The sequence below is a fragment of the Siphateles boraxobius genome, unplaced genomic scaffold, assembly GCF_051911475.1.
Source record: "Siphateles boraxobius isolate OS27281-9 unplaced genomic scaffold, OSU_SipBor_1 19, whole genome shotgun sequence".
Classification (NCBI taxonomy): domain Eukaryota; kingdom Metazoa; phylum Chordata; class Actinopteri; order Cypriniformes; family Leuciscidae; genus Siphateles; species Siphateles boraxobius.
The window spans coordinates 30,851,010-30,878,424 of NW_027508799.1; the positions used below are offsets into that span (position 1 = coordinate 30,851,010).

Sequence of the window (27,415 nt, forward strand, 5' to 3'; positions counted from 1 at the left end):
ACCTTTCTTGGGTGATCATGGAGAACTTATTGTGCATGAACGCTACAGCTCAACACACTAGTCATGGGTGACTAGTCAGGAGCCTGATACCTCTGTTGCCCCCATCTCTGGGGGTAGCCCTACTCTAACCAGCACCATATGTATGTGGATGCCATATTGCCTTGACTGATTGAACGTGGATGAGGGGTAGAAAGGAGGCGGATTAGGGGCCTATCAGGTTCCTTGTGGCGGCAGCCCTGAGTTAGGCCTAAATGTCTATGGATAGGCAAAGGACAACAGAAGGTCAGGTCAGGGAACCCCATGGGCTTTCACCTCCTGCTGCAGCCAAATGGCCTTTACTCTTTTCAGCCCAAATGGAATGCCAAAAGTTTATTTCTTTGAATGGCATTTTTTTGTGAGCTGCTTGAAGTGCTGGTTGACGTGTTTGCATATTTCGACGACTTTTGCAACTGTTATTAGAGCTCAGATGTCCTTCATTACCCAATGTCTCAAATTACACTAATTCAACCTCTTCATAATGTCTATGGGATTTATAGTGTTAAGTCTTTAAAACGTTAGGTCTAAAACTGAAATGAATGTTAAACATAATCAAAGCAATCATTGTTTCTTTGTAAAGGATTGTTTCAATGGCAATCTGCTGGATTCCTACAGCCAGTGCTTACCTCTGTTATGCAGTCACAGCTGATTTCATTCTCAGGTGAAATCTTTATCCTAATCAAAGTCACTACACTAAGCCAAATATTGCATCGTTCACCATTTCCTGTATAGCGTGTACAATATAAGGGGTTATATAAAAGTGAACAATTATGAATTTTGAATACAAATGTAAGAAATATACTTGTTTTTTAAGTATGGAAAAGAATGATGATATTAAAAGTAATAATTTTACTTTAGACTATAGGTACATACTTTGCCAGCTTTGTAGATTCATGGATAGTAAAACGATAGAAGTTAAGTTGATTGTTGTGATTAAACATAAATTCAAAAAGGACATATCTTCACTTAGAATTCGAATGACAACACAAAATGTGGCACCCCATATAGTCCACTATATAGGTAATAGGGAGTGATTTCGGACACAGCTGAATAGTTACTCATGGGATCAGAAGGAGGGAGGAGTGGCCATGTTTGGAAGTGACAACAAACATTAGGCCTACCTGTTGCATCCTGTCACAGAAACACTGTCATGGTCATGACAATTTGACTTAACATTGATTTGGATGTCAACTGAGTTTGATTGTCAACTAATTAAACAAGATCTTTTGCCAGAGATTCTTGAAAGATTTGAACATTTTTGTGTGAGTGTGTTTGCTCAACCAGCCGGATGTGAGTCTGTAACTGCACCTCAAACATTCTCACAATCATGAGTCACATCCTGTAGGAAGTATGCTTTCAATGGAGGTAGCTCTGCTATCAGTTTAACCACGTTACGAGCCTCAAACTTCCCAGTGACAGTCAGCACACAAGCTGATTCAGTCCACAGCTGGCTGTTTGCACCACTTCCGCAAAGCTCAGCAAGTATACAGCACAAAGAGTGCAGTGAGTGTTTGCCTAATCACATATTCTCAAGTTTTGACATGTGAACCTGGTCTTGCCACTGGTTGGTAAGGTCACGTTGGGCTTGACTCACTTAAGTTTTGAAACGCCACACTGTGTATGCTACACTGAGGAAATGTTCTGCTATATCATGTTGATTAGAGTTAACAGCTGGTAATGAACTACAGTAACTGCAGTAGCACTGATGAATGTTGATCATTGCTGTTAATCACCTGGGGACTTTGTTGCCATGGCAGCGGATCTCTTTAGGGCTTCCTGTTCAGGTAAAGCTCACTATCCCCACAGCAGGTGTAATCAGGCACACTCCAGATGCATGGAAAGTTGTGTTTATCTTTTGAACGCTGTAAAACCCTTTGGATCGAAGCTTTTTTTGGAAGGCGTTACATACTCTATGCACTATTGGCATTCAAATCAGCCTTTTTTATAAAATCGGAAGTTTTTATGTGTCATGAGGGTTTGCAAAAATAACAGCATGCTAGTGTCATGTCAATCGTGTGGCAACAAGCCTGACGAAAAAGTGGGATTGGCTCAGATCACTCATCAGTTGACTCGCATGCCTTGGGCTGTTTGAAAACTGATGCAACATTTTGATCGATAAAACTCTTAACGGCATGCAATGTGTTCTTCATTATCGTTTTGATTGATTCTGTAAAGCTCATTGTAATATGATTAAATGTCTGTCTTTTTATTGAGCCACAAATTTGCTTACAATTCATTACTTTCTGAAGCAAAATCGAATTGTGAGTCAAGTGAAGATTCACACCTCTATGTATGGATCACTTAAGTCTCGTCATGGAACAATAGTTTATTAGCAGATTTATCAGGAAATACCCTCAGTAAATAGCCTTGCTCTTTGTAGGAGCTGTCCGTAAATTTGACCAAGATGTCTACACCGTTCAATTTGGCTTATTAGCCTTGCGATGAGTGGCTATGAATATGTTTTGTTTTTCCTGGCTTCAACTCAGAATACCCATAAGCATGTGATTTTGCACTGATCCAGAGGCATCAACAAAGTAAGGCTCTATTTGTAAACTTCTTATGTTTTCACTTGTTTTTCAGGTCCCTTGTTTTTGTGACCCCTCATAAACTCTTGTCACTGATGTAATCATTGTGTTATGGAATCCTGGAGGAGTGGGGGTTTTCATTTTTTGGAAACTGCCTCTTTGCCTACTTCAGGTGAATTTGTAAATCAGGCCTCCATCCATAACATACTTTTTTTCATAGAATATTCCATTACGTAAACATATTCCAAAGAACGCTTCACTGTGTGCACTTCAACAGAATATCACAGAGCATGTCTTTCACTGCGCCTTTTACATGTGCAATGTTTACTCATGCTTCTGGAAGGTTGTACACGTCACCTCTGAATTCAGCTATGCAAACTGTCATTCATAGCATTGCTCAAACCACCTGCATTTATTTAAAGAGTCACCTGACAACTCCACGTACTTCACGTTCACAAACTTCAGGGGCCCCAAGAAGTATTTGGAAACTTAGCCAAATTTAAAAATATATGTCAGTACATTTAAACGACAAGATATTAAATCAAGTTCCATTTATTTCTAAAGAACAATAGCATAATACTCTGCCAGGTTACCTGTGTGAACTTGAGGCGAACTGACTTATATCCTCATTAAAACTCTTTGGGACCAGTTGGGAAAAGTGGCCTAGAAAAGGTTTAGTGGCAGACACGACTGTTTCGATATTTTGATGTCTAAAGCATTAAATCTGTACATTTAAGTATGGCCACTGATATCCCATTATACATGCCCTATACCACAAGCCACCACCATCGGAAGTATCTTTAAACTATCGTTGTTATTTTCATTTTCTCTAATAGAGCTAAAAATTAACCACAGTTTGAACTAGAGCTGTACGATTCTGGATTGAAAATCAGTATATTTTTTTTTCAAATAGAGATCACAATTCTGAACAGACAAAGTTAAATTCAGACTATTTTTTTTTTTTTTTTGTAATTAAAGTCTTTATTTCTTTTTAACATTTTTAACAAAATGACAGCTTCCAAACACATGATTAATTCACATTTGCATTTTGGGCCCATTATCAAAAACCACTACAGACATACACAAAAAAAATACAATAAAATCAAATTATAAAGTGCCTATACATGCAACACCACAAAGATAACAAACTTGACAAAAGAGCGCACTAAAAAATAAAAATCCATCAATCGCAGTCAAAAACCTGTCCCCAAGATTTGTTACATCCCTCCATATCATTAATCCTGGCCAAGAATTTTTCATTTGACACAATTTTCAGCATATTTTCTTTCGACCTGTTAAACTCTGGAAATTCAGACCGTGTTTTATTTTTTGAATGAATTATTTTTAAAAAATCGGTTTGAATGACTCTCATAAATACTTCACTTGCTTCATAACTGGATGAATCAGCATTTCTGAACAAATGATTCAATGACAAATACTTTTTTAAACAGTCACTTGTCGGCACCTATTGACATAATGTAATTAATAAATCGTTATTAGGAGCACTAAGTTACTTTAAAAAAAAGTGATTTGCTTTATTTTTTGTTCCGTAGACATCAGTGTTTATATCCTAACTATAAACTTTTATTCCAGTACTTCTGTGATAATTTGAATATTTGTAACACTGAAATAATGATACTATTTGGTCGAAAAGACTGTTTGTGAAGCCGTTTCATTCCTAGATAGCCTAACTATTTACATTACATGGTTCAAGTGTCCCAATTCCTTTTTTTTTTCTTCTTCCATGTGGCACAGATCAGATATGACCCACGAACATGTAAGCAGGAAAAAAGCACATTCTTCTGATATTCTCAGATCAGTTTCAGGCCTCATTCATACATGGAAATAAATCTTATATGAATCAGATATGTGCATTTGCGTCTGGATATACTTTGGATAAAAGCGTCTGCTAAAAATGACTAAATACAAACAGCGTTACATAAATGCCACATTTTTTTTCATATTCCTCTGTCATTGCAAGACATATGTCATTGAAAAAGTGAATATGGCGAATGACGTCTCGGTGGATACCAAAGGAAGCGATCATCGCTACATTCGCCCAGGCTGCAACAAGGGCTCCTCTTTTTTTCCCCGCCCTAAGACATAATGTTTTGCTGACCTTTTAAAGAAGGTGCGGAAAACAAAACTTGTATTGTTACTTGATAATATTACTTCATTTTCACTTTCTTTTTGGCCTAAGCTTCTCCGGGCCGTTGCTTTTCCGGGTGTCATCAAAGAAATTGATTTGAATGTTCAGATTTTGAATGTGTGATTTTTGTCAAAGTTTTAATAGACATGGCCAAATCCTTATCATTTAGCAATGAGATTGTGTGGTTGTTTGAATCAAGAAATTACAATTTTATATATATAATATTTTATTTTTTACGATTAATCGTGCAGCTCTAGTTAGAACTAATGTAAGAATCTTTATTTCACTTGTCTCTAATGGCTGATGCTGCTCGCACAGGCCCTCGTAAAGGTAATTGCTCGTGATTTGCTCCATTAAAATTGCAGCCTTCTCACCATTCATGAAAGCTTGCAGGTGAGCCAGCCTCGTTCAGGGACATTATTATAGAGATCAAAGGTGTATATTAGTGTCAGTTGCATAGGCAGACAAGAGAATTGTGCCTGTACTTGTCCTTTCTCTCTTTCGTCTACAAATAGCCCACTCCTCATAAAAGTTCCTCACCTTATGTCCTATTAACTTTGTCCGCCATCTCCCACAGCTAAAAACTCAAGTCCTTTGAACGCCCCCCTCCTCATCTTTTCATATCTGAAGTGGCTGATTTGAAACAGACTGTGTGTTCCTAGAGTTCACTCCGAGGTTACTGCAAAGGTTTGTGATATTGAGACAATATCTTGCTGAGAGAGGTTGTGTGATCTTTGATATATAATAATCATAATGCCCGAGGCTTTAAATCGTGGTATGGGTTATTCCAATCTGTTTTGCAGTCATTAGCTCCTCTTCAAGGAGGCAGCTGTGGCACTGAGACATTATTGGTTGTAAGCAGATATTCCTCAGAGATGAAATATCCTCATTAACTAGGGAGGTCAGAAGACTTTGGAAGTGTGACCAGCCCCCTTGTTTAAAAAAAATCAGATTAAATACAGCATAGTGTTGACATGGTCCAAATGTCTTTTGCACAATTTTCCATAGGATTTGATTTTACGCTATAGGAGTCATCCCAACATGGCTGTTACGTTACTTCGGGCAAAAAAAACGATGTTCTTTTGCCTCCTATATTGTGTCATGCCACAATACTTACATGGAGACAATTACCAAAGTAACATCTGTTATTGATGTAGACAAATGCACTCCTGTTGGAAGGTCCCGAGATCTTATGCATTCCTCCTCCTTAGCCCTAGGAATTCACACCCAAGTTTTATGTCTGTACGCTGCTATTATTAAATGTGGCTGTCATAAAATAACTATGAATTCCAGACCATTCTTTTTTGAAGAATGTAAAAGACTCCTGCGATGCCATGAGGGATTATTCAAAAGCATCAGTTATTTTCAGTGTAAGTTATTGTGGCGAACAGGACGGCCGAGGGACGTGAGAGAACGGCGCGAGGCCGGTGGTGCGATTGCTAATGAGCAACACCTGTGAAGCACACCGGTCTCGCATCTCTCACGGAGGAGCGGAAGCATAAAGGAGGAGCGACGACATTGATGATCGAGAGAGGAACAGGCCTGTGTTTTAGTTGTGTTTAGTTTTTGTATTGGTATTTTATTGGTAGGACCTTCTCATTTGTCAATGAAAGACCGAGACTGACGTGTCATTTCCTCTGTGTCTGTGGTGACTTTTTGTCATTGTTCTGAAAGGCTGGTTTCTTCTAGGCAGTTCTCATTTCCATTCTCATGGTCCCCTTTGCTCCTTTCACCATTACTTTGGCCAGTTAAATCCCTTTTTAATGGGAAGTAAACCCAAATGTTACGTAATAATCGGGTTTGCTGAAGCTGTATCAGTTTTCTTAAAAGTTTCCTCTTGTGTGTTGTCTTTGTGTATAATTTGTTGACTTTGCAGTGCTTTGAGAGAAATGTGGAATTATTTGTGTCAAAGCTAGATAAAAGATGCTGGTTTTCGAACTACAGTAGTCAACATTTGAAGTGGATCAAAGCCTTTCATCAAAGTTATACATGAATTTTGAACAAAACCAATTCTTGACTTTGGACAACTTTGTTTAACTTTTTAGATCCACTTCAAATGTTGACTACTGTAATAATAACTGTGCAAGTCACTGCCATTATGAACTCATTTTACTAACTGGCCAGACATATAACAAATCTGTTTCAAATCTCTGACTGAGCATATTACTCATAGTGATTAAGCTTTATTCCACTTTGACCTACATTTTTATATGACTTGGATAAGTCAGTATGTCAATGAAAAGTGTAGGCTGCATCAATGAGGTTCCCGTAGGCATTCTTGCCCTACAGCAGGAGATGAATCCTCTTAAGACCCCTAAACCTATCTCAGGTTTAACAATTCTCACTGAGTTTTCGGATTACCAAAAACATGGATGCTGTTCTATTGTGCATGTCTTAGCTTGTCCATCCATGATCCAACCAACCATTTCAAGCTACTGTAAGAACAGTGATACATAGCATAACTCTTATATTCTCTTTTAAATGGATTTTACAATGTGTGCTGTGATACTCTGTCTCCAAATAGGATGAGGTTACTCAAGTTGTGTCCATAAAGTCACTGAATCACTGATTTGCCATTTTCTTGGCTGATTCTGATACCGATTCAGATTTTCTTTCAAAGAACTATAATCGACAGCATATACTGTACAAACAAAAATCTACTTTTCTTTAAAGCAAAATTTTATTTTCATAAAAAAAAAACTAGTAAAAAGACTACTAAAATAAGAACAAATAAACAAATATCAAGCAACAGCACAAATAAATGCTGGAGAGAAATTAAATAAATACGATTTTAAGTTTTTCAGGTGGGTATAGTATATTCAGATAATAAATACAGAAATTAAAGTAATCAAATGTTAAATAACACTGGATAGTCTTCATTGTAAAAATTAAATACAGATTAATGCTTACAATTAGTTACAAAAGTTATGTGAGTTTATGCAGGGATCCAATATATAGCTATTGATATAACTTGCGTTATGTTTCTCAAATAATTAGATTCCAAAACTGAATTTGTTTAACTGAGTACTCACCAAAACGGGCATTTTGACATTATTTTTGTGTGCACCGTTTAAGCGCAGTAAGCAGCTCATTTTGGTAGCTGCAACTCACAAGCTGCTTGAGACTGAGAAGCGGCTTGTGCGCTCCACTTAAATAGATCATTGTTGCACGCGCTTCTGGCGTGAGCGTGAAACCTGCACAATACAAGCACTAATCGGAGTGACTGAGAGGTCACTTTGTGTGTGTGTCACTTTGCTGTCGGAGAGAAGTGAGCGAGAACGCACTGCTGACGTTATTTCCTGTGCCGCTGACCGGTTACCGGTCCGGGCCGATCGTGCGGAAAATTGTCCGATTCTGGTCCCTGGGCGGTCAATTGGTGCAAATCTACAATATACACATTCATACTGATTCCGAGTCTCCAACAGGTGAGTGGCATGGTGTTCCAAATATTTCAGGCTGTTGGCACACACTAACACCTGTCCCAAAATGGAAAATGATTTCTATCACCACATACTACAGAGCAGTGCATGCTAAGCTTTGCCACCTTTTATTTAAGGGCCATTTAAATAAGAACACCATGGTGTGCCCTTGACAAAGTACCTGCCATGCCTTTGAAAATAGGACATTAGATGGAAAGAATGAGGGTGAGAGATGATTAATTGCAGGGGATTTTTCAAGCTACTATGTACATAAGCAGTTGCTCAAAGGCCTGCTGTCATCGGGTGAGGCGAACATGTCCAACTTGTGCTATGACTTCCAGTTTATTTGCTCAGCTCCTCCAATGTTTGCCATGTTAAATCTGTTAAATGTATTTTTGTTGATGGTCATAGCCTTCCACTCTCGGATCAAGGGACGCTGTGGAAATTGGGTTAGTGTGCTGCATGAACAGTCACTTGGCTATGGGGTATAATTTTTCCCTTATTTCGAATAAAAATATTATGTTCAAAAAATAAATGTAAAGAGATTCACAAAAACAAATGATTGGTTGTAGCGAGAACATGCTACAATTGGTCAGCGAAATGTGGCTGTTATCTGATTGGCTTGAGTAGACGGTGGGTTGAGTCCGCCTACTTTTTGGATTTCTTGATACTAGAAATGTTTCAAAATCCATAAATGCATGCAGTGATCCATAAGTGCACAAAAAGTGATTCACAAATGCACATAAAGCCATCCACAGATGTACACGCGATTCACAAATTAATGCCACGGAGAGTTGTGATTGTGACATAAAACATGTTTTTTATGGACAAATCTAATTTTATTTGAATTGAATTAGTTTATGTGAAACTTATAACATATATTGGGGATCTCATTGTAATTGTTTATGAATGTTTATTTTTTTGTGAATCTCTACATTTATTTGTGGATCATAATCTATTTGTGTAGAATAAAGGAACGTCTCTAACCCCATATTTGGCAGTGAAGAACGCTCATGTGGAATAGTTTAACCGTAGCCGAAATGTAACAGGAGCATGTTACAGTGGTCCAAACCAAATCTTCTGCTAAAGATCTTCAAATTTTGACCTGCTGCTGCTTATTAGATATCATTTGATGATGTTATGCATTAGAGACTGACCCAGTGCAAATATGTGGGTATCAGTTTGCTTCATTAAACATAAAATTAGCTTTACTCCTTAATTTGTAATCATGTAACACATTTTAAACTGTACAATATGTAGGCAAAAAAAAGGAAAAGAAAAGCCTCATAAAAAAGTAGAGAAAGTCATCACTGTTCCAAGTTGAATGTTATTACGCCCTCTCTTTCTGACTCAAGACCTCATTTGCTTGGTCTGTATGAAATGTGTACTTATAGAGGCTGCAGCATTTAAAGTGCAGAGGATGCTATGCACTAAAACATTTTTTTCCATCTTGCAGTGCATATAATCCCTGTATAATTGAGGGGGCACATGTGCTGTGATGTGAAAAGGCTTTTGAGAGTGTGGAGGTGTACAGAGTGAAGTACAAAGCCAGGACCTACTTTATCCTTTTATATCTCCCTTTGGGTTGGTGGGGATTATGACTGGCTCTATGGACTGCATAGGTTGTGAGCTTTAAATATGAATGGGCCTCAGATTTGACAGTAGGGGCATATTTTATGGGTAGAGTATGTAATGAAGTCTTATACTCAATAGCCACTTTTAGATTGTTCTTTTATTTATTTATTTATTTATTTTTATTTTTTATTTAATATGGACATAGCAATAACATTGGATAAACCAGATGCATTGTTTAAAGTGTAATAGCACATGTGCTATTTTTCAACACAGATTTTCAATTTACAACAGATAAAAAACACATTGTTAAACAAGACAAGGCAAATTTTACACATGAGAACAACTTTGGCCCAATTTAAGCCACTGTTTGAGCTCTCTGGCAAAGATGTTAATATTGTTCTGCAGTTTGAATCCAATTGGGAGAGAAAAAAAAATCTGTTTCCTTAAATTGTTAAATTGGTGTTGGAGCAAATGCCGAGTTAAATCACAACAAGTGAGGAATCCTAAAAGCAAAGTTCCCACAAAAATGAAAATTCTGTTTTTATTTACTCACCTTCATGTTATTCCAAAACTGTTTTTGTCCATACAACGAAATTTAATGGGATCTAAGACATCATTGGACCCCATTGGCTTTAATTGTATAGACAAAAACAATTCAAACGGTGGCTGAACTATCCCTTTAGTTCCTTGTTTAATTGGTTCATAACACAATCGATTGTGCTTTGCAGAATAGTCGTGAATGTCAACGAAACCTGCATATTTAGTGTATTTTCCTGTCTAGCCTTGGATTATTCTGAATTGCTTATTTCTGAACAGGGATTTATTAAGCAACAGTGATCAACATACCAGCATGTCCAAGAACACTATTTTGGTCATTATACAGTAGCGGCATTTTGAAAACTCGACTACATCTTTTAAGGTGATTTGTTTAATTAGTACTGTATGACAAGCCGACCATTGTCACATAAATGGATTGTTTGTCTTTAGTCAATTTGTGACAAATAAAAAATAAGCCTTTATATTGATTAAAAGCAGCTGTATCATGGATCATAGAGGCTAGAGTTCAATATGCAGATAAGCCAAAACATTCCCATGGCGATCATTGGATTATAGGATTTGAAATGTCTCTGAAGTTCCGGAAATCTCCAATTTTTCATATCTTACTAATTATTGTAGAAATGCAGACGGATGACTTAAGATCTTAGTGTTCCCATGTGTCAAGTTTTTTGACTTGTTAATATATTTTAATGCGTTTGGTCTACTTTTGGTGGCGTGATCCGCCCCATCGCCCAACTTTTGGTGTTGTGATTTAGTAGCTGTGACACACCAAACATTTCAACCGAGTGAAATATTGAGCATACAAACCTCAGGAAAAATCAAGACTGTCACTCCAAACTCTCTTCAACATTCACACCATGCACCCCTGTCTAAAGCCTGCTTTTATTTCAATGTAAGATGGATTGGGCCATGGGGATTAGGAGGGGAGTGAGTGCAGAAATCAAGAAGGACTGTTGTTGTAGCAGACGACATGCAGGTTTTCAGTAAATGTCTGGTCTGCCTGCAGAACAATGGTGCCTGTCTCTGGGTGACACTAGACTGCTGTGTGCTTGGCTCTGACGGAGAGCACATCACCTCCTGACCTCACAGACCAAAGCCTGTGACAGGCAGCTAGATGCACTGAAGATGTGCCTTGTCGTTCTGACACACATAGCAGGCCACACAGCGCTCAGGGACACATGGATCTGGTTCAAAGCGAGACCATGAAAGGGCCTTATTTTAGCTTACACTGGTGCTCTCCTTGTCTTGATTCATCTCTGCCTCGCTCTCTTTTTTTCTTTTTAGCATTCTCTTTTCCCCTTGTATTGTTCTCTGTTTATTTATAGCTTCAGTTATACACTGAGCTAGTTTAGTCTTACTTTTTTTGCATGTTGGATGAAGCCAAGGTTGTACTGGATGTGGTAATACATCCAGCATCATATTGGCTGAGCTTCCACTTTTAGAGTCAGAATGTAAATGCTCTGCTCATAAAGATGCTCTCTCTAAAGCAGATGACAATATGTATTTGAATTTTATAATGGAGAAAAGCCATTATTGACCTGGTCAGTGCTCGGTGCAAATTAATGTAGAGAATAGGCTAAAAGGTAAATGTCTTCATATCAGTTAGAGAATCTTGCCGGCTCCCAAACAATGAGTCTAATAAATGATTCATTGGGAAAATTGTTTCTAGGACAGATTTTTCAACCCAAAAGAAATTGTGAGTACTGCTAAACATAGTTAATTAAAATAAATCCATAGAAAAAAAATCATTACTTGAAATCTACTTTAACTGTAATAAAATATGAATTATTAATTAATATTTATATTAATATTAATTTTAAAAACTTAAATTTATTTTATTTCAGGTAGTTGGCAAGTTTAACTTGATGTACTTAAATAAAGCTAAGACTAATAAAGCTAAATAAAAAAATAAACACTTATAAAAATGACAAAGAAAAATTTGAACTAAAATTTTTACTAAATTTAAACTAAAAACTGATTACAAAATAATAACTGATACTAAAATAACGCAGCTGCTAACCGACAGTTGGTGTCTAGTGAAATGACTGTAAAACAGCCTCATTGTAAAGGTTATTCATGTCCAATAGTTGTCAGAGGTAGAACAACTGGAATTCCCCAGAAGACCCTCAACTTGACATTGGTTTACCTCCTAACAAGCATAACTTTAACTAAGACAACTGAAATGTTCATTATAAGACCATAGAATTATAAACCTCATGCTCTCCACCAAATCACCCTGGGGGGTGAGCTGTAGTTCCCAACAATTAGGTCACACTGAACACATGCTGCTGGTTATAAACAGTCTGTTATGTGATGATTGATGGCAAACCTTTGGGTTTGTGAGAAAGAATATCAAGGTTTAGTTTTTCTTCTCTAATTGGGGTCCAACATTCGCTGCCTATTTTAGATCTAGATGAGTCTGTCTTGGTTTTTGCAGTAAGTTCAGTACTGTTTGAAGGAACAACTGTTCATTCGTTTTTATTTAAAGCAGATGCCTGACTGTTGCACTTTTCCTTTTTCATTTCCTCTGTCATTTCACTTCTCTGTAAACCCCTCAGGACCTCGGTGGCTTAACGACTCGATCGGCACTGAGACTCCATTGGAGGTTATCAGAAACGCTGCTTGCAGGGCAAAGCAATCACTGCTGAGCACAAGCAGCACTGCTGTGCTTCTTTTACCCAATCAAGTAGACTTTTTGCTTAAAGGATTCTACACTTCTAACATTTCTTTCCCTGAAGTCCACTTATAATGTTGGTTGTGATTTATCTTTTGCATGATCATTTTCCACCTATTCTGTAACCCTTAGAATTCAACAGTCTAATTTGTGGCTTTTAAAGCTTCGATTTGTAAATAACCTTGACTCATGATTGGCTAACCTCCAGGGAATGGCTGGATGAGTTCATGCTGTTGTTCTTAAGGACTGGTTAAGTTGCTAAATACTGAATGGCTATTGATATTTAGTTATTATGAGATATAATTGCCCATATCTAAATATCATTATCCCTCCAGAATTCAGGTAATGTGCTCATGATTTTCATGATGGTGTCTGAATAACCAATATTTGCACTGGGGATCAAATGAAGATCCACCGCTATGCTTATCATGCAAGAATCCAGAAAATCCTATTTTGTCCCCTTTAACACCCAGACCCCCCTTGTGTTTCTCAGTGTATAGTGACAAAAGGGACATTTTCTGCAACACACTTTGTATGGAGCGAAGGACTTCAAACGAACAGTAGGGAATTCTCAGAGCAGTCCTAAATAGTTGCCTTTGGTTAATGAGAAGGCATGAGTTGCGTCAGTTGGGAAATTTGAACCAATGACCTGGACTTCATGTGACCGGAGTGAGAGATCCAGTAAACATTTCGTAAACAAATCGCCAACATCTTTTTTTAAATAGCGAGGTGAAAATAACTTGATTTAATTATTGCAACACAAACAATACTTTATTATAGGATTGTCGCCTACAGAAACTTTTCTTCTATTATTAGATATTTTCCTTAAATAGCTGTAACAGACAGAACTGTGATTTCTGCTTTAATGGATTTTTATGCATCTTTGAACCTGCAGACAGAAAACAGGGCATGCACTGATTCAGACTGTTCCAATGTCAAATGAAAGTCTTATGATGTTTACAATGGTTTGCAATAGCGAGAGTGCAGCAGTCATGAGAGCAGTCATTGGCTGAGCCTGTATAACTGGGGATTTTTAAACCCATGATCAGTCGTCCGTTAGGCTCTGAAACACCCAGAAGGCTCCATGTTGAACCACTGCCCTTTTCCCACTTTATCAAGTAGACATGCAAAACAAAGACGATGCATATATGCCTAGTGGATGTGGTTCATACCTGTTTTGATTTATTTAACTCCTGTCATGGCCATTACTAAGTGCTGCTGGGAAATGGAGCAAAGGCTTTCAGGCAGTCATGTGATGCAGTCTGTCCATCAGCCGGGTTGCTCATACAGTTATCAAGCACATCACAGCAGCTAAGCTGATTATTCCTTCACTCAGCCCATGCACAATTAATAGACCCACATGTTTAACCTCTTTGAGGTGCAGAGTGTATATTGTTGTAATTTCCTATCATCTGGCTTTCTTGGTGTATTTGGTGAATAGATTTGGTTTGGTATTTTATATCTACTGTCTACTAGATGCCCAGCACACTATGGACGAGCAGGGGAGGTGTGGTAGATGGTATTTTTAGAATCACTGTTTGACTGGCGCCCGTATTTGTGAAATATGTATCCTGTAGAGATTGCAGGGAATGAGGTCCCCCTGGAGGACAGAATCTTTGTCTTTCCATTAACTCTCAGACTAAGTGCTCTGCATGCCCACAATCACTGAAGTACACCGGTGAATAATGAAGCTTGACTCCTTAGTGATTGCTAGAGTAAGGCCACAAAAATACAAAGTATGCATATGCTTGGCAAACATATTGCATGTACACAAGCAAACTTAACATCCTGCATTACTCTGGTGGTAACAAAACTCGAAGAACGGTATATAGATTTCAAATGTCACGCCATAAAATCCAAAAAATTTAATGTAGACTGTTTAAACAACTTGCTCACTGAGATTCTCATTAAACTAGGGCTCTTCAACCTTTTGCAGGCCACTGACCCCTTTGTCAGAGAAACTGAGCTAAGATATTGTTACATATTTAATAAAAGTGAGTGTTGTATTTTACAAAACCCTAAGTTGGCTGAAATTATAAATAAATTATAAATCAGTTACATCAAATTCAACTTTCAGTAATATTTTAGTGAGATTAACTCATTTAAGTTAATTTTACTGTTCAGTTTTACAGTATATCATATAAATGTATTCACATTGTTTATAATGATGCTTGCATCGTAAAGCCGTTAAAATAATCATTAGTCATGAACAGATTCTTCAGATTACTTTTTAATATAGCTATTTTTAAGGTTAACTTAATATATTATTTGAAACAGGCAACTGCCTGCTTTTGCTTTCTTTTCCTTCAATAAGATATGCTTTGTCCTTTGTTCTCAGTACCAATTTTTCTCAGTACCAATTTTCTACCTCCTTAAACCCTCACACGTCAATGCAAAAAGCACACACTTGCTCACTTTGCAGTGCATCTGGCCCGACTAAAAAACAAGAGGCCCAAAACAAGGTTCTTCAGCTTCGATCCTATTATTGTGGAAAAGTACTGTCACAGATATGGATTTGTGTTCCTAGAAACCAGGGCCTGGAGCCAGTCTCCCCCACCCCCGTTCTTTTTTTGGCATGAGATTGGACAGATGTGACATATTACAGTGCAAGCGTAACTGAGGAAGTGGTCTTCATTCTGTGCTGTTAGCTTACTCTGAATAAGGATTAACTGTTTTAAATGAACATGAAATGGAGAAATGGATGAGAGATGCATATGAAAAGCATCTGTTTGTTCTGTAAACTGTTTGGGAAGAAGTGAACTTTAGCATAGACCGTCAGGCCGTGTTTAAAAAGATGCGTTTGTGGCCTGATGCGAATCATTAGATCTGTAGCCTGGCAGACACTGAGAGCTCAGCAGCTGTCTGTGCTCAGAGACCTAACACTTCCTCCTATGGCTGTGAAAATGAGCTTATGGGGGGCTGTATATGTTTTGCCAGAGCCATGCAGCCTGTTACAACAAACCCTTTCAGTTAAGAAAACCCTTAATGATAATACCTGTGCAATTATAACTAAAACTCAAGCTGTTTTTTGCAACAGGGCTGCAAATTCATTCTGCTTAGTAGTATTCTACCAAGAACTTTCAGTTATTGCAATACATTTATTGTCTAGCTCTCACTTCAAGCTCTAATCTCAGGTGGGTTGGCAACATGTTTCTACTCCTTTTTAAGAATTTGAACATTACTAATTTAATTTTACTCTTTTACACATTAATTTTTCTGCTGCAAAGTATGCCGACTTTGTTTGCTTTTAGACACCAAGCTAGACACTCGATCAGATCATTCAAAGTGCTTCCTCAGTTTATGAAGTAAACTTTCTTATTATATATTTAAATATATTTATTTAAATGCTTTCCCTTATTTAAGTAGTCTTATTTAACTAATGTGAAATATTAATTTATATATTCATTTCTTTTTTAATGTGGCATTGACAGAAAGAAATGACAAAGCATTTGAATCTGTAAATGTTAATAAATTTTTGTAAATGACAAATTTTCTTTTCGGTTCACACAACGTCTATTTGGACCCAAGCATCGCCTGACCCGTTGCGCACCTGGTAACCATCCCGGAGTTCAGGAGCCTCTAGTTTTATCTGTAACTGTTGAGGTGCACCGTTTGCTGAAGCCAGCTCTTATCTCGCAGAGCTTTGATCTACCGTTTGCTCCATTCCCCACTGGCATTGCCTGCGCGAATGCTTTGCAACCCGCTAACATGAGTCATGCCAATCCGTTTTATTTGCCTTTTTACAAATGCAAATCTCAGGGGTTATTCAAGTGCGCTGTTATTCAGAGGCGACTCTCACAGCTGCCTCTTTCTCAGCCAGATTCGATCCCCTGATTGAAATGACGTTTGATTTGCTCTAACTACATATTTAGTCCAGCTCTCTGTGATGTGGTCGAAGCTGCTTTGATCCAGTTCTCACCACATCCATGGGCGTCTTATTGCACCTTGTTGTGCACCCACACAACTTCTGGGAAAACGCTGTCAGGTGAGAGACTCCCATCTGCATCGATGCTGCTTGGCAAGCCAAACACTACATGTCACACATTACTCTGTAGAAATAGCACTGCAGTAAAAACAAAACAAAAAAACGCCTCAGCCTTTTGAGAAATACAGAGCAGCTCTGTCCTGATTCAATTTCAAGAGTTGGCATTGCATCCATTATCATTATTGTATTATCATTAGGCTTATTTTCTCAGAAAAGAGCAGGGGTGAGTTTTCTAGAAAGGCTCACTGCTGTATCTGGTTACTGCAGTATTTTCTGGACTGTTTACAGACAGGAGGGTATGGCAGCTGCGTTTAAATCCATGCCAGGCCAGAGGTGTAGATTTTTGTGTGCGCGACAGTCAAGTAAACAGCTGATTGTTCACTGAACTGTCTGTGCACAAGGTCACGTGACTGGCTAAGCAGAACTAGAGATAAAAGCTGACCTGTTTGCCTGTGAGTTAGTTAATAGATAAGAAGGGCACATATACGGTCTCTTTTACGCCCAAATACCCTGCTGTTCAAAAGTTTAAAAGAATGTTGTTTTTTTAACGAAATTTATGCTTCTTTTTACAAAAGCAGAATTCAATCAAAATTGAGTAAAAAACATTTGCTTATGTTGCTAATTATTATTGAATATTATTTTATAATTCAAAGGCCCCTTTTCAGCTGCCAGTCTGATTAGAAACTATTCTGATATTCTCCACTTTAAAATAGTAATTACTGTAAACATGGGTATCCTGGGTTTAAAAAAAATTATATATATATATATATATATATATAACAGTACTTGTCTAATTTGGCGGTGTATATAGTAGCTTACAGTATGTTATCTGTTTAAGCAGAGTTTACTCTTAGAACCAAAACCTCAATTATTTGCGTCACATGATTGAGTAGAGCACAAGCACCTGTGTTTTTATTTTGAGAAACGGGGTGCTAAAATTTATGCTTGTGGTTTGCCAAGACAAGTTTGCATGAGGCGCCAAAGTTAAACGCATCTCTCTCTCTCTCTCTCTCTCTCTCTCTCTCTCTCTCTCTCTCTCTCTCTCTCTCTCTCTCTCTCTCTCTCTCTCTCTCTCTCTCTCTCTCTCTCTCTCTCGCATACTCGCCCACTCACTCACACTTGTTTATCCTTCCTGTGTCTTATCAGCAAGAAAAACCTCCATTTAAGTTGCAATTATTGAGCCTGCATGCTACAGAAGACCTCTTCCTTTGTCTTCTGTTATCAGGCATTGATTAGATTAACTACCGACACAGTGAGATGGGAAATAAGATGGCCAAGATCACAACCTTCCTTAAAGTTTGGCCTTTAAATGTAATCTATGGGCCCAAAATCATACTAGAGCAAGTACATGAATGCTTCCAAGCTCAGTTTTGCACTGCACAACAGGAATGCATGCTTGAAATGCATTGACCAAGCATTTGAATTTGTAAGTATGTATGTTTTCTCACACTGAGTCGCTCCATCATGTTTCCTTTCTAATCTCATTGCACTCACCCTAGTCAATAAAGTTTAGGCTACCCTTTCATTCCCATATCTACTGTATGGCTGTATCCCCTTTGTTTCTCTCTCTCCGCTACCTCTTTCCCACCAGAATGGTTCGCGTTCTGGAGCTGAAGCCTGTTCTTGGCCAATTCTTATCCAGACAAACTAGAGCCGGTTGAAAGCCGGCTGCGTTTTTTCACACAAACTAGAAAAAATGGATGGTGACATACTGTAATGCCTCTAAGTGTTGTTTACCTGACTATATAACCAGTGTGAAAACAAACATTTTTCATCTTTGTGTTTCTGGAGGAAACAAGTGCAGCACTGCAAAGTACCTGGAGTGATTCCAGTGTACCTGCAGCTCTCATATAAGCTGCCGGTACTTACAGTGACAGTGTAGAGCAACATTATTACATTTATCAACAAGACCACCATAGAGACGATCTTTCTGGCCTGGAACCCCCTTTCATGCATTGGAAACGTGTGGAACGGTTCAAGAATTGGAACTGACCTGGAATCCGCACACAAACCATGTTGGTGGAAAAGCGCTTTGTGTCTGTACACTCTCTCTACTGTCCTTTGGGATTAGTGGTACTTAATGGGCTGCAGATGCCTGCAGCTAGTGCGGTTGTTAGTGCATTTGGGAAGTGAATAAGTGTGTCTGCATTACTGTGGAGAAAGAATGCCACCGTCAGCATTCTAGAATGGTGGCACATCAGTGACACCAAATAGACTGGTTGCAGATGGCCCGGGAATCTATGTCCTCATGCACTGAACTTTTTATGTATAGCTTTTATAAGATGCATGTTGCAATTTGCCACCAGGTATGCAGGGCGACTCTTTCACAGAATGGAATTAGTGCTCACGTAATGCATATGATTTAAGCCCTGGGGTTAGGTAAAAAGTAGGCCACAGTAAAGTGGCCTTTTTCCACAAAGTGCCACTGGATTAATTCATCACTGGCGGTTGCTGGAGCAGTCATAATAATGATTAATGATTGGGCTTGCGCACACGGTTTAAACTGCTGATAAGGGCACAGCCTGACCGGAAAGGAACTATGCCATCAAGGCTTGGATACCCTCATGCACAGGGAGGTGCTTTCCATCCAAAAACCTTGTCTTCCTGACTCTGTTCTGATTGGGCAGGTCAGGCTCTCCTGGATAGAATATCACAGAGATTTTTTGAGTAGGTTAGAGAGTCAGGGGAGATGATGTAGTGTCGTTTTCCATGACCGGTCATGTTGAACCTTTTGCACCGTGCTTTGCTGTTTCTTTATCTTAAATGAGCCTTTGGTGTGTGTATGTGTGTGGCCCGTACAGGCATTAAGCACAGGATAAGAGGACCACTTTGTGTTTAAACTAGATGAGTCTTGTCCCCTTCTGTGCTTTATGTCTTGTCTATAGGGGCCCTTTTGGAGGCCTGGCAGGAATCGGGGGTCGGATTACATTATTTGAGGTTGAGTGGTGGGATCCCCTGCAGTTAAACCGTAGTGGTTGAACATAAAACCATGGTATCTCATTTAAAGCACATCTGTAATACTTATCCCTGAGTTTAGAAATTATTAATTACAATAAATGGCTGGTGGATATGGTTTCCATTACATTAAAATGAAGTTTGTGGCTAAATGTTTTGTATTTTTTCTGTTCTTGTCCTTGCAGGATCGGAAGCTGTCAAAATCAGAGCGGCAGCGCTTCAAGGAAGAGGCCGGCATGTTGAAAGGCCTGCAACACCCAAACATAGTGCGTTTTTACGACTCATGGGAGTCGCCTTGCAAAGGCCGCAAGTGCATCGTGCTGGTGACGGAGCTCATGACGTCAGGAACCCTAAAAACGTGTGTAGAATGTGTCTGTTCCACTTTCATATTATATTGTCTGTCCATCATATGTTTGCCTAAAAAATTAATGGTCAGATGCAAAAATCAGCAAATACATGCAATTTATTTTGTTAGTATTGTGGTATTATGTAAAGGATGTTTTTACTACGTTTTTTTTGTTCTGTCGCATGTGTCTTTTTTTGCAATCCAAAACTTCCGCTGGGGTTAATATTTTATTGTGGTACTGCATTCAAATCAACAACCTTTTCACCAGCCTCATGTCCATCACCAGAGTTGTTACCAGAGTAGTTACCAGAGTGATTGCAGGCGAAGAGTGGCATGTCACCTCCATATGAGACGTGCATTGTGGATACTGAACAGATCCTGGAGCTTCAGACACATACTGGACCATCCTGTGGATGTGTGGGCTCTGACATGCACTGACAGTTGTGAAAACCCACTTAAATACTGATACCTGACTGAAAGATAAGGTCATATAATAGAAAGTTATCAGGTTTTCATGCAATATTATGACAAAAAAAAAGTTTGACTCGTGCACACAAGACATCACTGAGAGAAACTGAATAATGCAGGATAATTTATATATTGAATATAATTGGTATACTGAATAAATCTGGGTTGTCCTTTTAACATAATATCATATCAATAACATAATGAACATATAAAAAAAATTGATTTTAATCATTTGTTGACATTTCTGGATAAAACAAGTCCCTACGAAGATCTATGATCCTCAGAGCATCAGCTATGCTCAATTAGCTATGTTTCACAGAGCTCACAGGAACATCACTGTTACTGCTAGGAGAGACAAAGACAGTGGAGGAGAAATGGGGAGATGAGTGAAAAATGATAAAACGTGTCAGCCTTGCTTTGTGTCATTCAGCTTTGGCATCCTGGTAATGTTCAGGCTCCTACACCGCAAAGATAAACAGTGATCAAGAGGTCAGGTAGAAATGGAGCGTCCCACAGACATGGCCATGTCATGCCTAAACTAGTCAGTGTTCGCATTTTTGTCTGGGTCGCCAAAGACATAAAGACTCACTAGACTTTTGTACCTCTTTCTGTCCTTTTATGTTCAAAGTCCTGGTTTCCTGGTTCGGATTCAAATCCAACATTTAGGACAGAAACATACTCTTCACATGTACATAAACAGACTTTTCAAACGAAAAAAAAAGAAAACTAAATCAGATAAATCTGACAATCAAAATTCATAATATTTTCTTGAATGTTTCAGGCCTTAGACTGTTTATGAAGTTCAGAACAGATTGTTTTAAATTACTTCAATGTTTCAAGAAGTGCGGAGAGAGTTGTTGGTGTAGCTGGAAAACAGCCTGTTGGGGCCCTCTGGGAGCCACTGGGTGTGTTGAGTGATGAGAAGGTTTTGAATCATGCTTTGTTGCTCTCTCCTGTATCGCCTCGGGACTTACCCTTGGCTCCGTTCCGACCTGTCAGTCAGCCGCCACACTCCATCAAAGCTGCCCTGTACCACCACCCACCTCCTCCCATTGGGCAAAGCACTACTCACAGCTCAATTCAGTCTTACTAAGCAAACTACATGTTTACACAGAAACGCTTGACTTGCTATATCTCTTCACATGCTGCCTGCAAAACCAGTTAGATTTCATCTGATCTTATGTTTATCGGCTGTTTTTCTATTACTATGAGAAGCAGAAAAGGAAGAGGAAAGAATTATATTTTGAAGTCACTGTAGAAAATCTGATTCTTCTCAAGACAAGTGACATCCCCATAACAAATGAGTATACGTTCTGTTTTGCTTGTGAGCTTGTGCCCATCTTCATCTAGGAATTGGGCTCCTGAACTGAGTAGATTGTTGTAATGAGGATTACATGGCCAAATCCTGGCTATGGCTTGACTCCAAGATTTGATCAGGCCAAGCTAATCTATCGAAAGTGCTGTACTGCCCTCCTCACGCTGTTGTCCATCATCATGAAATAGTTTAATTCTCCCTGATCCTCATATGGGCTGAACTGAGATCTGATTGAGCTGTTGTTGAGGGGAGAGTTTTCTCATTGATTTTCATTCCCTTTATGGTTTCATTGGTTGAAATTTTCCATCCCAGTCATGACCGCCAAAGCTGTAGACACGTATCATCTTCCGTTGACGCATCTGCTGTTTGTTTCGACTCTGTCAAGGTCTTAAACAAAACCATTATGGCTGTTCAGTGAAGAAGAACGTTGCCCTAACTCACAACTCTAATCTCTTTGTTCCTCAGGTATCTGAAGCGCTTCAAGGTGATGAAGATAAAGGTGTTGCGGAGCTGGTGCCGACAAATCCTCAAGGGCCTGCACTTCCTCCACACCAGAGCTCCTCCCATCATTCACCGGGACCTTAAGTGTGACAACATCTTCATCACCGGACCCACCGGCTCCGTTAAGATCGGCGATCTGGGCTTGGCCACCCTCAAGCGCTCTTCATTCGCTAAAAGTGTCATAGGTACGACCCAGCATTCAAACTTTCTTGCTTTCCCCACCTCCCAAGTCAGTTCACCATGGCTTATACAATTCAAAATATGTGTCATGTCACTGCTTGTCTTTTCAATGAGGTGAAATTGGGAAGGTGGGGCATTTGCTCTCAGTTATGCTCAGATATTTAAGGCATGCTGTAGCTCTGAGCTACACTGCTCACCTTAGACCACAGTTTTCCAGGCAGTCAATGGCACTAGTTTTAATTAGGGGTGGAGATGGGGGAAAACCAGAGGAGAACTTCTTATAAATTGGGGGAACACCTTTAGATCCTGCTGTTTCCCACCTGGAACTAATTGGCCTGTAAATACAACAGGTGAAAACACTTTAAGTTTCCATAAACTCTGGTGTATTTTGGGTAATATATGCCTTTAAAATACCAACAAAGCCACATGGTGGATAATGCTTTGTTAGTAAGTCTGCTATGAGGATTTTTCGCATGTGATATTAACAGAATAAACATTTTGGTCTGGAACCTGTGGTCTATAATTATTACAATTCTAGAGATTCTCTTGCTGCCAGTAATGTCAAACATCTTTTTCCAAAGGTTTTCCTGATCGCCTCATCAGGGTTTCCCCCTCTTCCTTTCAGATGGTTTAGATATTGTGATACATTTCTTTCTGGATCCCTTCTCTCTGTTTCCTCCAAAATTGACTTGTTTCCATTTTTTGTTAGTTTTTTATTTTTTTGGTTTCTGAGAATTTTTTCCTTTTAAACTGTAGGGCTATAATCTCAGCTGGTCTCACTCCACTGTATGGATTATTTAATGTCCTTCAGTTCAGTAAGTATTCTAAAAAATTGCAAGTAAGTGGTAAGTCAACAAGCAACCTACCCCAAATCGGAAATATTTAAAATATGAATCTATATTTTAGCTTGTTTTTCTGTGCAAGGCCTTTTAACGCACGCTAGTGCACGAGAGTCTTTGCTCACTAGCTATGGGCTTGCTCTGTGCAAAAACTTCCTTAACATTCTCCCATTACAGGCAGAAAGGTGAGTCGGTCATGTTTTTTCCATAACTGTGTTGTTGACATAGATCAAGTTCCATAGCTAGTCGCCCACCGCTGTCCAGTTCCTCATTAAATGTGTTGGCGGCACAGCCGTGTTGTAAAGATCAACACGGTTTTTAAGGCCATCAATCAGCTCTAAAACTAACCTGCACCCAACGCATGTGCGTCTGTCTTAAATCCACTTCCTGTTTGGGAGATGACGCTTGGCTGCTTGGTGCACTAGTCTGACGTGCTGACATAGAAAATCTAAAGGCCTTGCAGAGAAAAACTGGAATCTTTCACTGCTAAATAACTGAGGCCGGTTTTCCCCCTTCCTCTTTTTTTTTTTGTCCTTTTCTCCATATCTTTTGCTCCCCCTCTTTCTCTCCTCTCAGGGCCGTACGGAGCAACAGTGCCATTGTCCTCCTCCTCTCTCCCTTCCTCTCCCCGGCCCTGCTGGGGTGAGTAGAGATCTCAGGCACTGAGAGTTCTGAATGGTTCTTTTGATTTAAGGTACCCCTGAGTTCATGGCGCCTGAGATGTACGAGGAAAAATACGACGAGTTGGTGGATGTGTACGCCTTTGGAATGTGCATGCTGGAGATGGCAACCTCTGAGTACCCGTACTCCGAGTGTCAGAACCCCGCTCAAATCTATCGCCGAGTCACCAGTGTGAGTACCCTCGCACACCTCTGCTAGCTCTCCATCCCTCTATCATTTTGGGTATTTTTCTCTCTCTCCTTCCGCTATAATCTTCACCAGCTCTGTCATTACGCCCACACATTCCTCAGGCCTCTGCTTATGAAATAATTCAATAAAAGCAGCTTTTTCTGTTGCGCTCACTGAAACCTGCGCACAGCTGGGGCGTCACACTGCATATTAGATTATGTAAGCAACATATAACTATGTCAAACAAATACATAGTTTTGGACTAGGAGTAGGCGGTATGACCAAAATTTTACTTTTTTACTACACAAGTAAGATTTTTGGAAAGTCTCACCCAGACTGCATTTATTATGTTCACCAAGACTGCATTTATTTTGTCAAAATACAGTAAAAAAAAAAACCTGTAATATTGTGGAAAAATTATTACAATTTAAAATAACTGTTTTCAATTTGAAAATTTAATTTATTCCTGTGATGGGATGGAAACCAAAAAATAAGTCTGGGATCAGTGCAAAGATTGAGTTAGAAACAAAAGACTCAATTGTATTACTAACATTATAAAACTGATCATTGTGATTTTAAATTCTGATTGGATGAGCCACTTTCAAAGCTGCTGTAAATTTTAATTTTTTTTAAACTCACTTTATGATACACCACTTAAGATCTTCCTCATTTTGACCAGTTTTCTGCTTGTCATATGGCCCAACCTTATCCCAGACCCACCCAGTAAGATGTAATTGTCCAAAAGTAAAACCTCTGGATGTCTTTTCTTTTGCCAGCTGCAATAAAATATTTTGCTTTAATTAAATCAGCTTTATAGCCGTCACTGATATCAGCTTGTAGTGCGTCATGTGTTGACTTTCCATGAAGTCAGACTCTGGCTCAAACAATCGGTCTCTCCAGCTTTAATGTTATTTGCTTCATGTTTGACTGATTAGTTTCGTTTGAACTCAAAATATTCCACAATAATTATTTTCAGTTTCTCTGGGGTTTATTTATTTCAGACCTCTTTTAAGCCATTGTGATGTAATTCTCATTTAAAGTGGTTAAAATTGTCCATCTATTTATGGATATACAATGTTATTGTCAGAACAATCGAGGTTAATGTTCCTGAGAGTACGGCTAAATTTGAATCCAAGACCATTGTTAGAAGGCTGGAAAAAGGCCAGTCATGTTACTGCACTTTATAAATTGAATCAGTTTTTCCCTTCGTTGCTGTCTTTTTATATCATTGGCAGAGAGGATGAGGAGAGAGTATAAGGCAGTCATAAGCTTTTTTATTCTCGTTCAGGTCAATAGGGTGATCATATGATGCTGGAAGTTGAAAATATGATCAGTAGAGGTTGTAAACAAATGGCTGAGGATTGTGGTAAGCCAATAAGGGGTTCACCAGTAGGGAGCAGTACTGATTCTCCAAACTGAATCCTGTGTCTATTTGACTGTTTTAGACAACTTTAATGTTTTTGTTAATCAAAACATCGGTTTTCTTGTTGTTTTTATGACCGAAAGTGTACATTTTTACTGCATAACTTGGTAAGAACAGCTCTGGATAAAGAAAATGTCCTGAACGCTGGAATATAAAAGGTTCTTGAGTGCTTTTGTCTGATCAACATGGTGGTACAGCAAAATTTATTTTGATCCGCACTCTTAACTCAGCTGTAGAGGTGGTTATCTTTTTCTAACTGTTAGCTTTGGAAAGTGCTCGGCGCATCCTATATTTTACCACTCCAGTTTTGTCCAGCTGTCTGGAAAGCTTCCGTCCACCCTGCCTGAAGGCTTTTTAATCTCATGAAATCCAATCGCACATGCAGAACACTTCACTGAGAAAAGCAATTTAAGCTTTACGCAATCAGAAAGCATTTTAAGCTCAGTGGACCCGAGGTTGCCCTTACAGACAGATGTGGGACTTTTCCCATCTCGGCCCAGAGTAAATGCTCACAATGAAACGGTTTAGATTTGTTCTCTCTTTCCAAGCGTCTGCAATTTCTGCCTGTAATCTCAAAGCAGTGAGCATGGAGTGGTTTCGGGCTGACCATTTTGTGTCCATGGAATGGTCTGACTGCAATGTAGATCTTGCCTTTCATTATTGTTTTGGTTAAACTAAAGCAAAGGCTTTAGAGGTGAAGCCGATGTCAATAGCACTGCAGCTGGACAGAGTGTAGGGCTGCAACAACTAATCGATAAAATCGATTATAATCGATTATGAAAATCGTTGTCAACGAATGTCATTATCGATTAGTTGGTCTGCTTACGTCACGGGGAGCGTTTACTGGTACGCACACACACGCAAGGTCTCTCTCTTTTTATAGCATTTGTCTACTAAGTTTTAATTGTTTTTCAAACGCGATCTACTGCGGCTCTACGTTCACACAATTGTTTTCAGTCTTTCTATATTTATTTAATCAATTTATCCTTATATTATTCTTTTATATATTATATATAATATATATTATATTCTTTATCCTTATATTCCTTATATATGATTAATTTTAAATAAAAATTAAATGAATTATATATTTTAGATGTTTTTAGTTTGTTTTTAGTTCAGATATTCACATCTGAACAACATGTCTGTGTAAATTTGTTTTAACAAAAATTGTGTTAAAACATAATATGTTGGATATCATTTTTTTGACAATAATCATGTTTGTCAACTTGCCATCAGCAATTATCATTAAAAACAATGCAAATATTGATATTAGTAAAACTCAATGTGTGGCTTTTGCACTTTTTAAAGTACACTTTTACACATAAATACCCTGATTTACGGTTTTATTTAGTTATAATAAAAAAAATCTAATTTAATTTCTATCCGATTAATCGATTAATCGAAAAAATAATCATCCGATTAATCGATTATCAAAATAATCGTTAGTTGCAGCCCTAACAGAGTGTTCCCGTTTATTCACTCGAAAATTGGATTGTCACAACAATGTCATCAGATTTGTGGTGTAAAATCATTTGCTGTCTATGAATGTGCTTGAGTATTACACTTGATGTAATATCATGCATGCACCATTTGTCCTACAGACATGAATGACACC

The 27,415-nt window shown here is 38.6% G+C and overlaps 1 protein-coding gene across 29 annotated transcripts in view; it reads left to right on the plus strand.

Annotated features, from left to right (window-relative positions):
* wnk1b (WNK lysine deficient protein kinase 1b) overlaps positions 1 to 27,415 on the plus strand; it is a 79,726-nt gene that overhangs the window by 19,566 nt on the left and 32,745 nt on the right. For all 29 annotated transcript variants that reach the window (XM_077235002.1, XM_077234985.1, XM_077234974.1 and 26 more), the window contains exons 3-5: positions 20,062 to 20,234; positions 22,471 to 22,691; positions 24,220 to 24,377. In XM_077235002.1, coding sequence (XP_077091117.1) covers positions 20,062 to 20,234; positions 22,471 to 22,691; positions 24,220 to 24,377 — 552 coding nt within the window. The remainder of the gene's footprint in view (positions 1 to 20,061; positions 20,235 to 22,470; positions 22,692 to 24,219; positions 24,378 to 27,415) is intronic.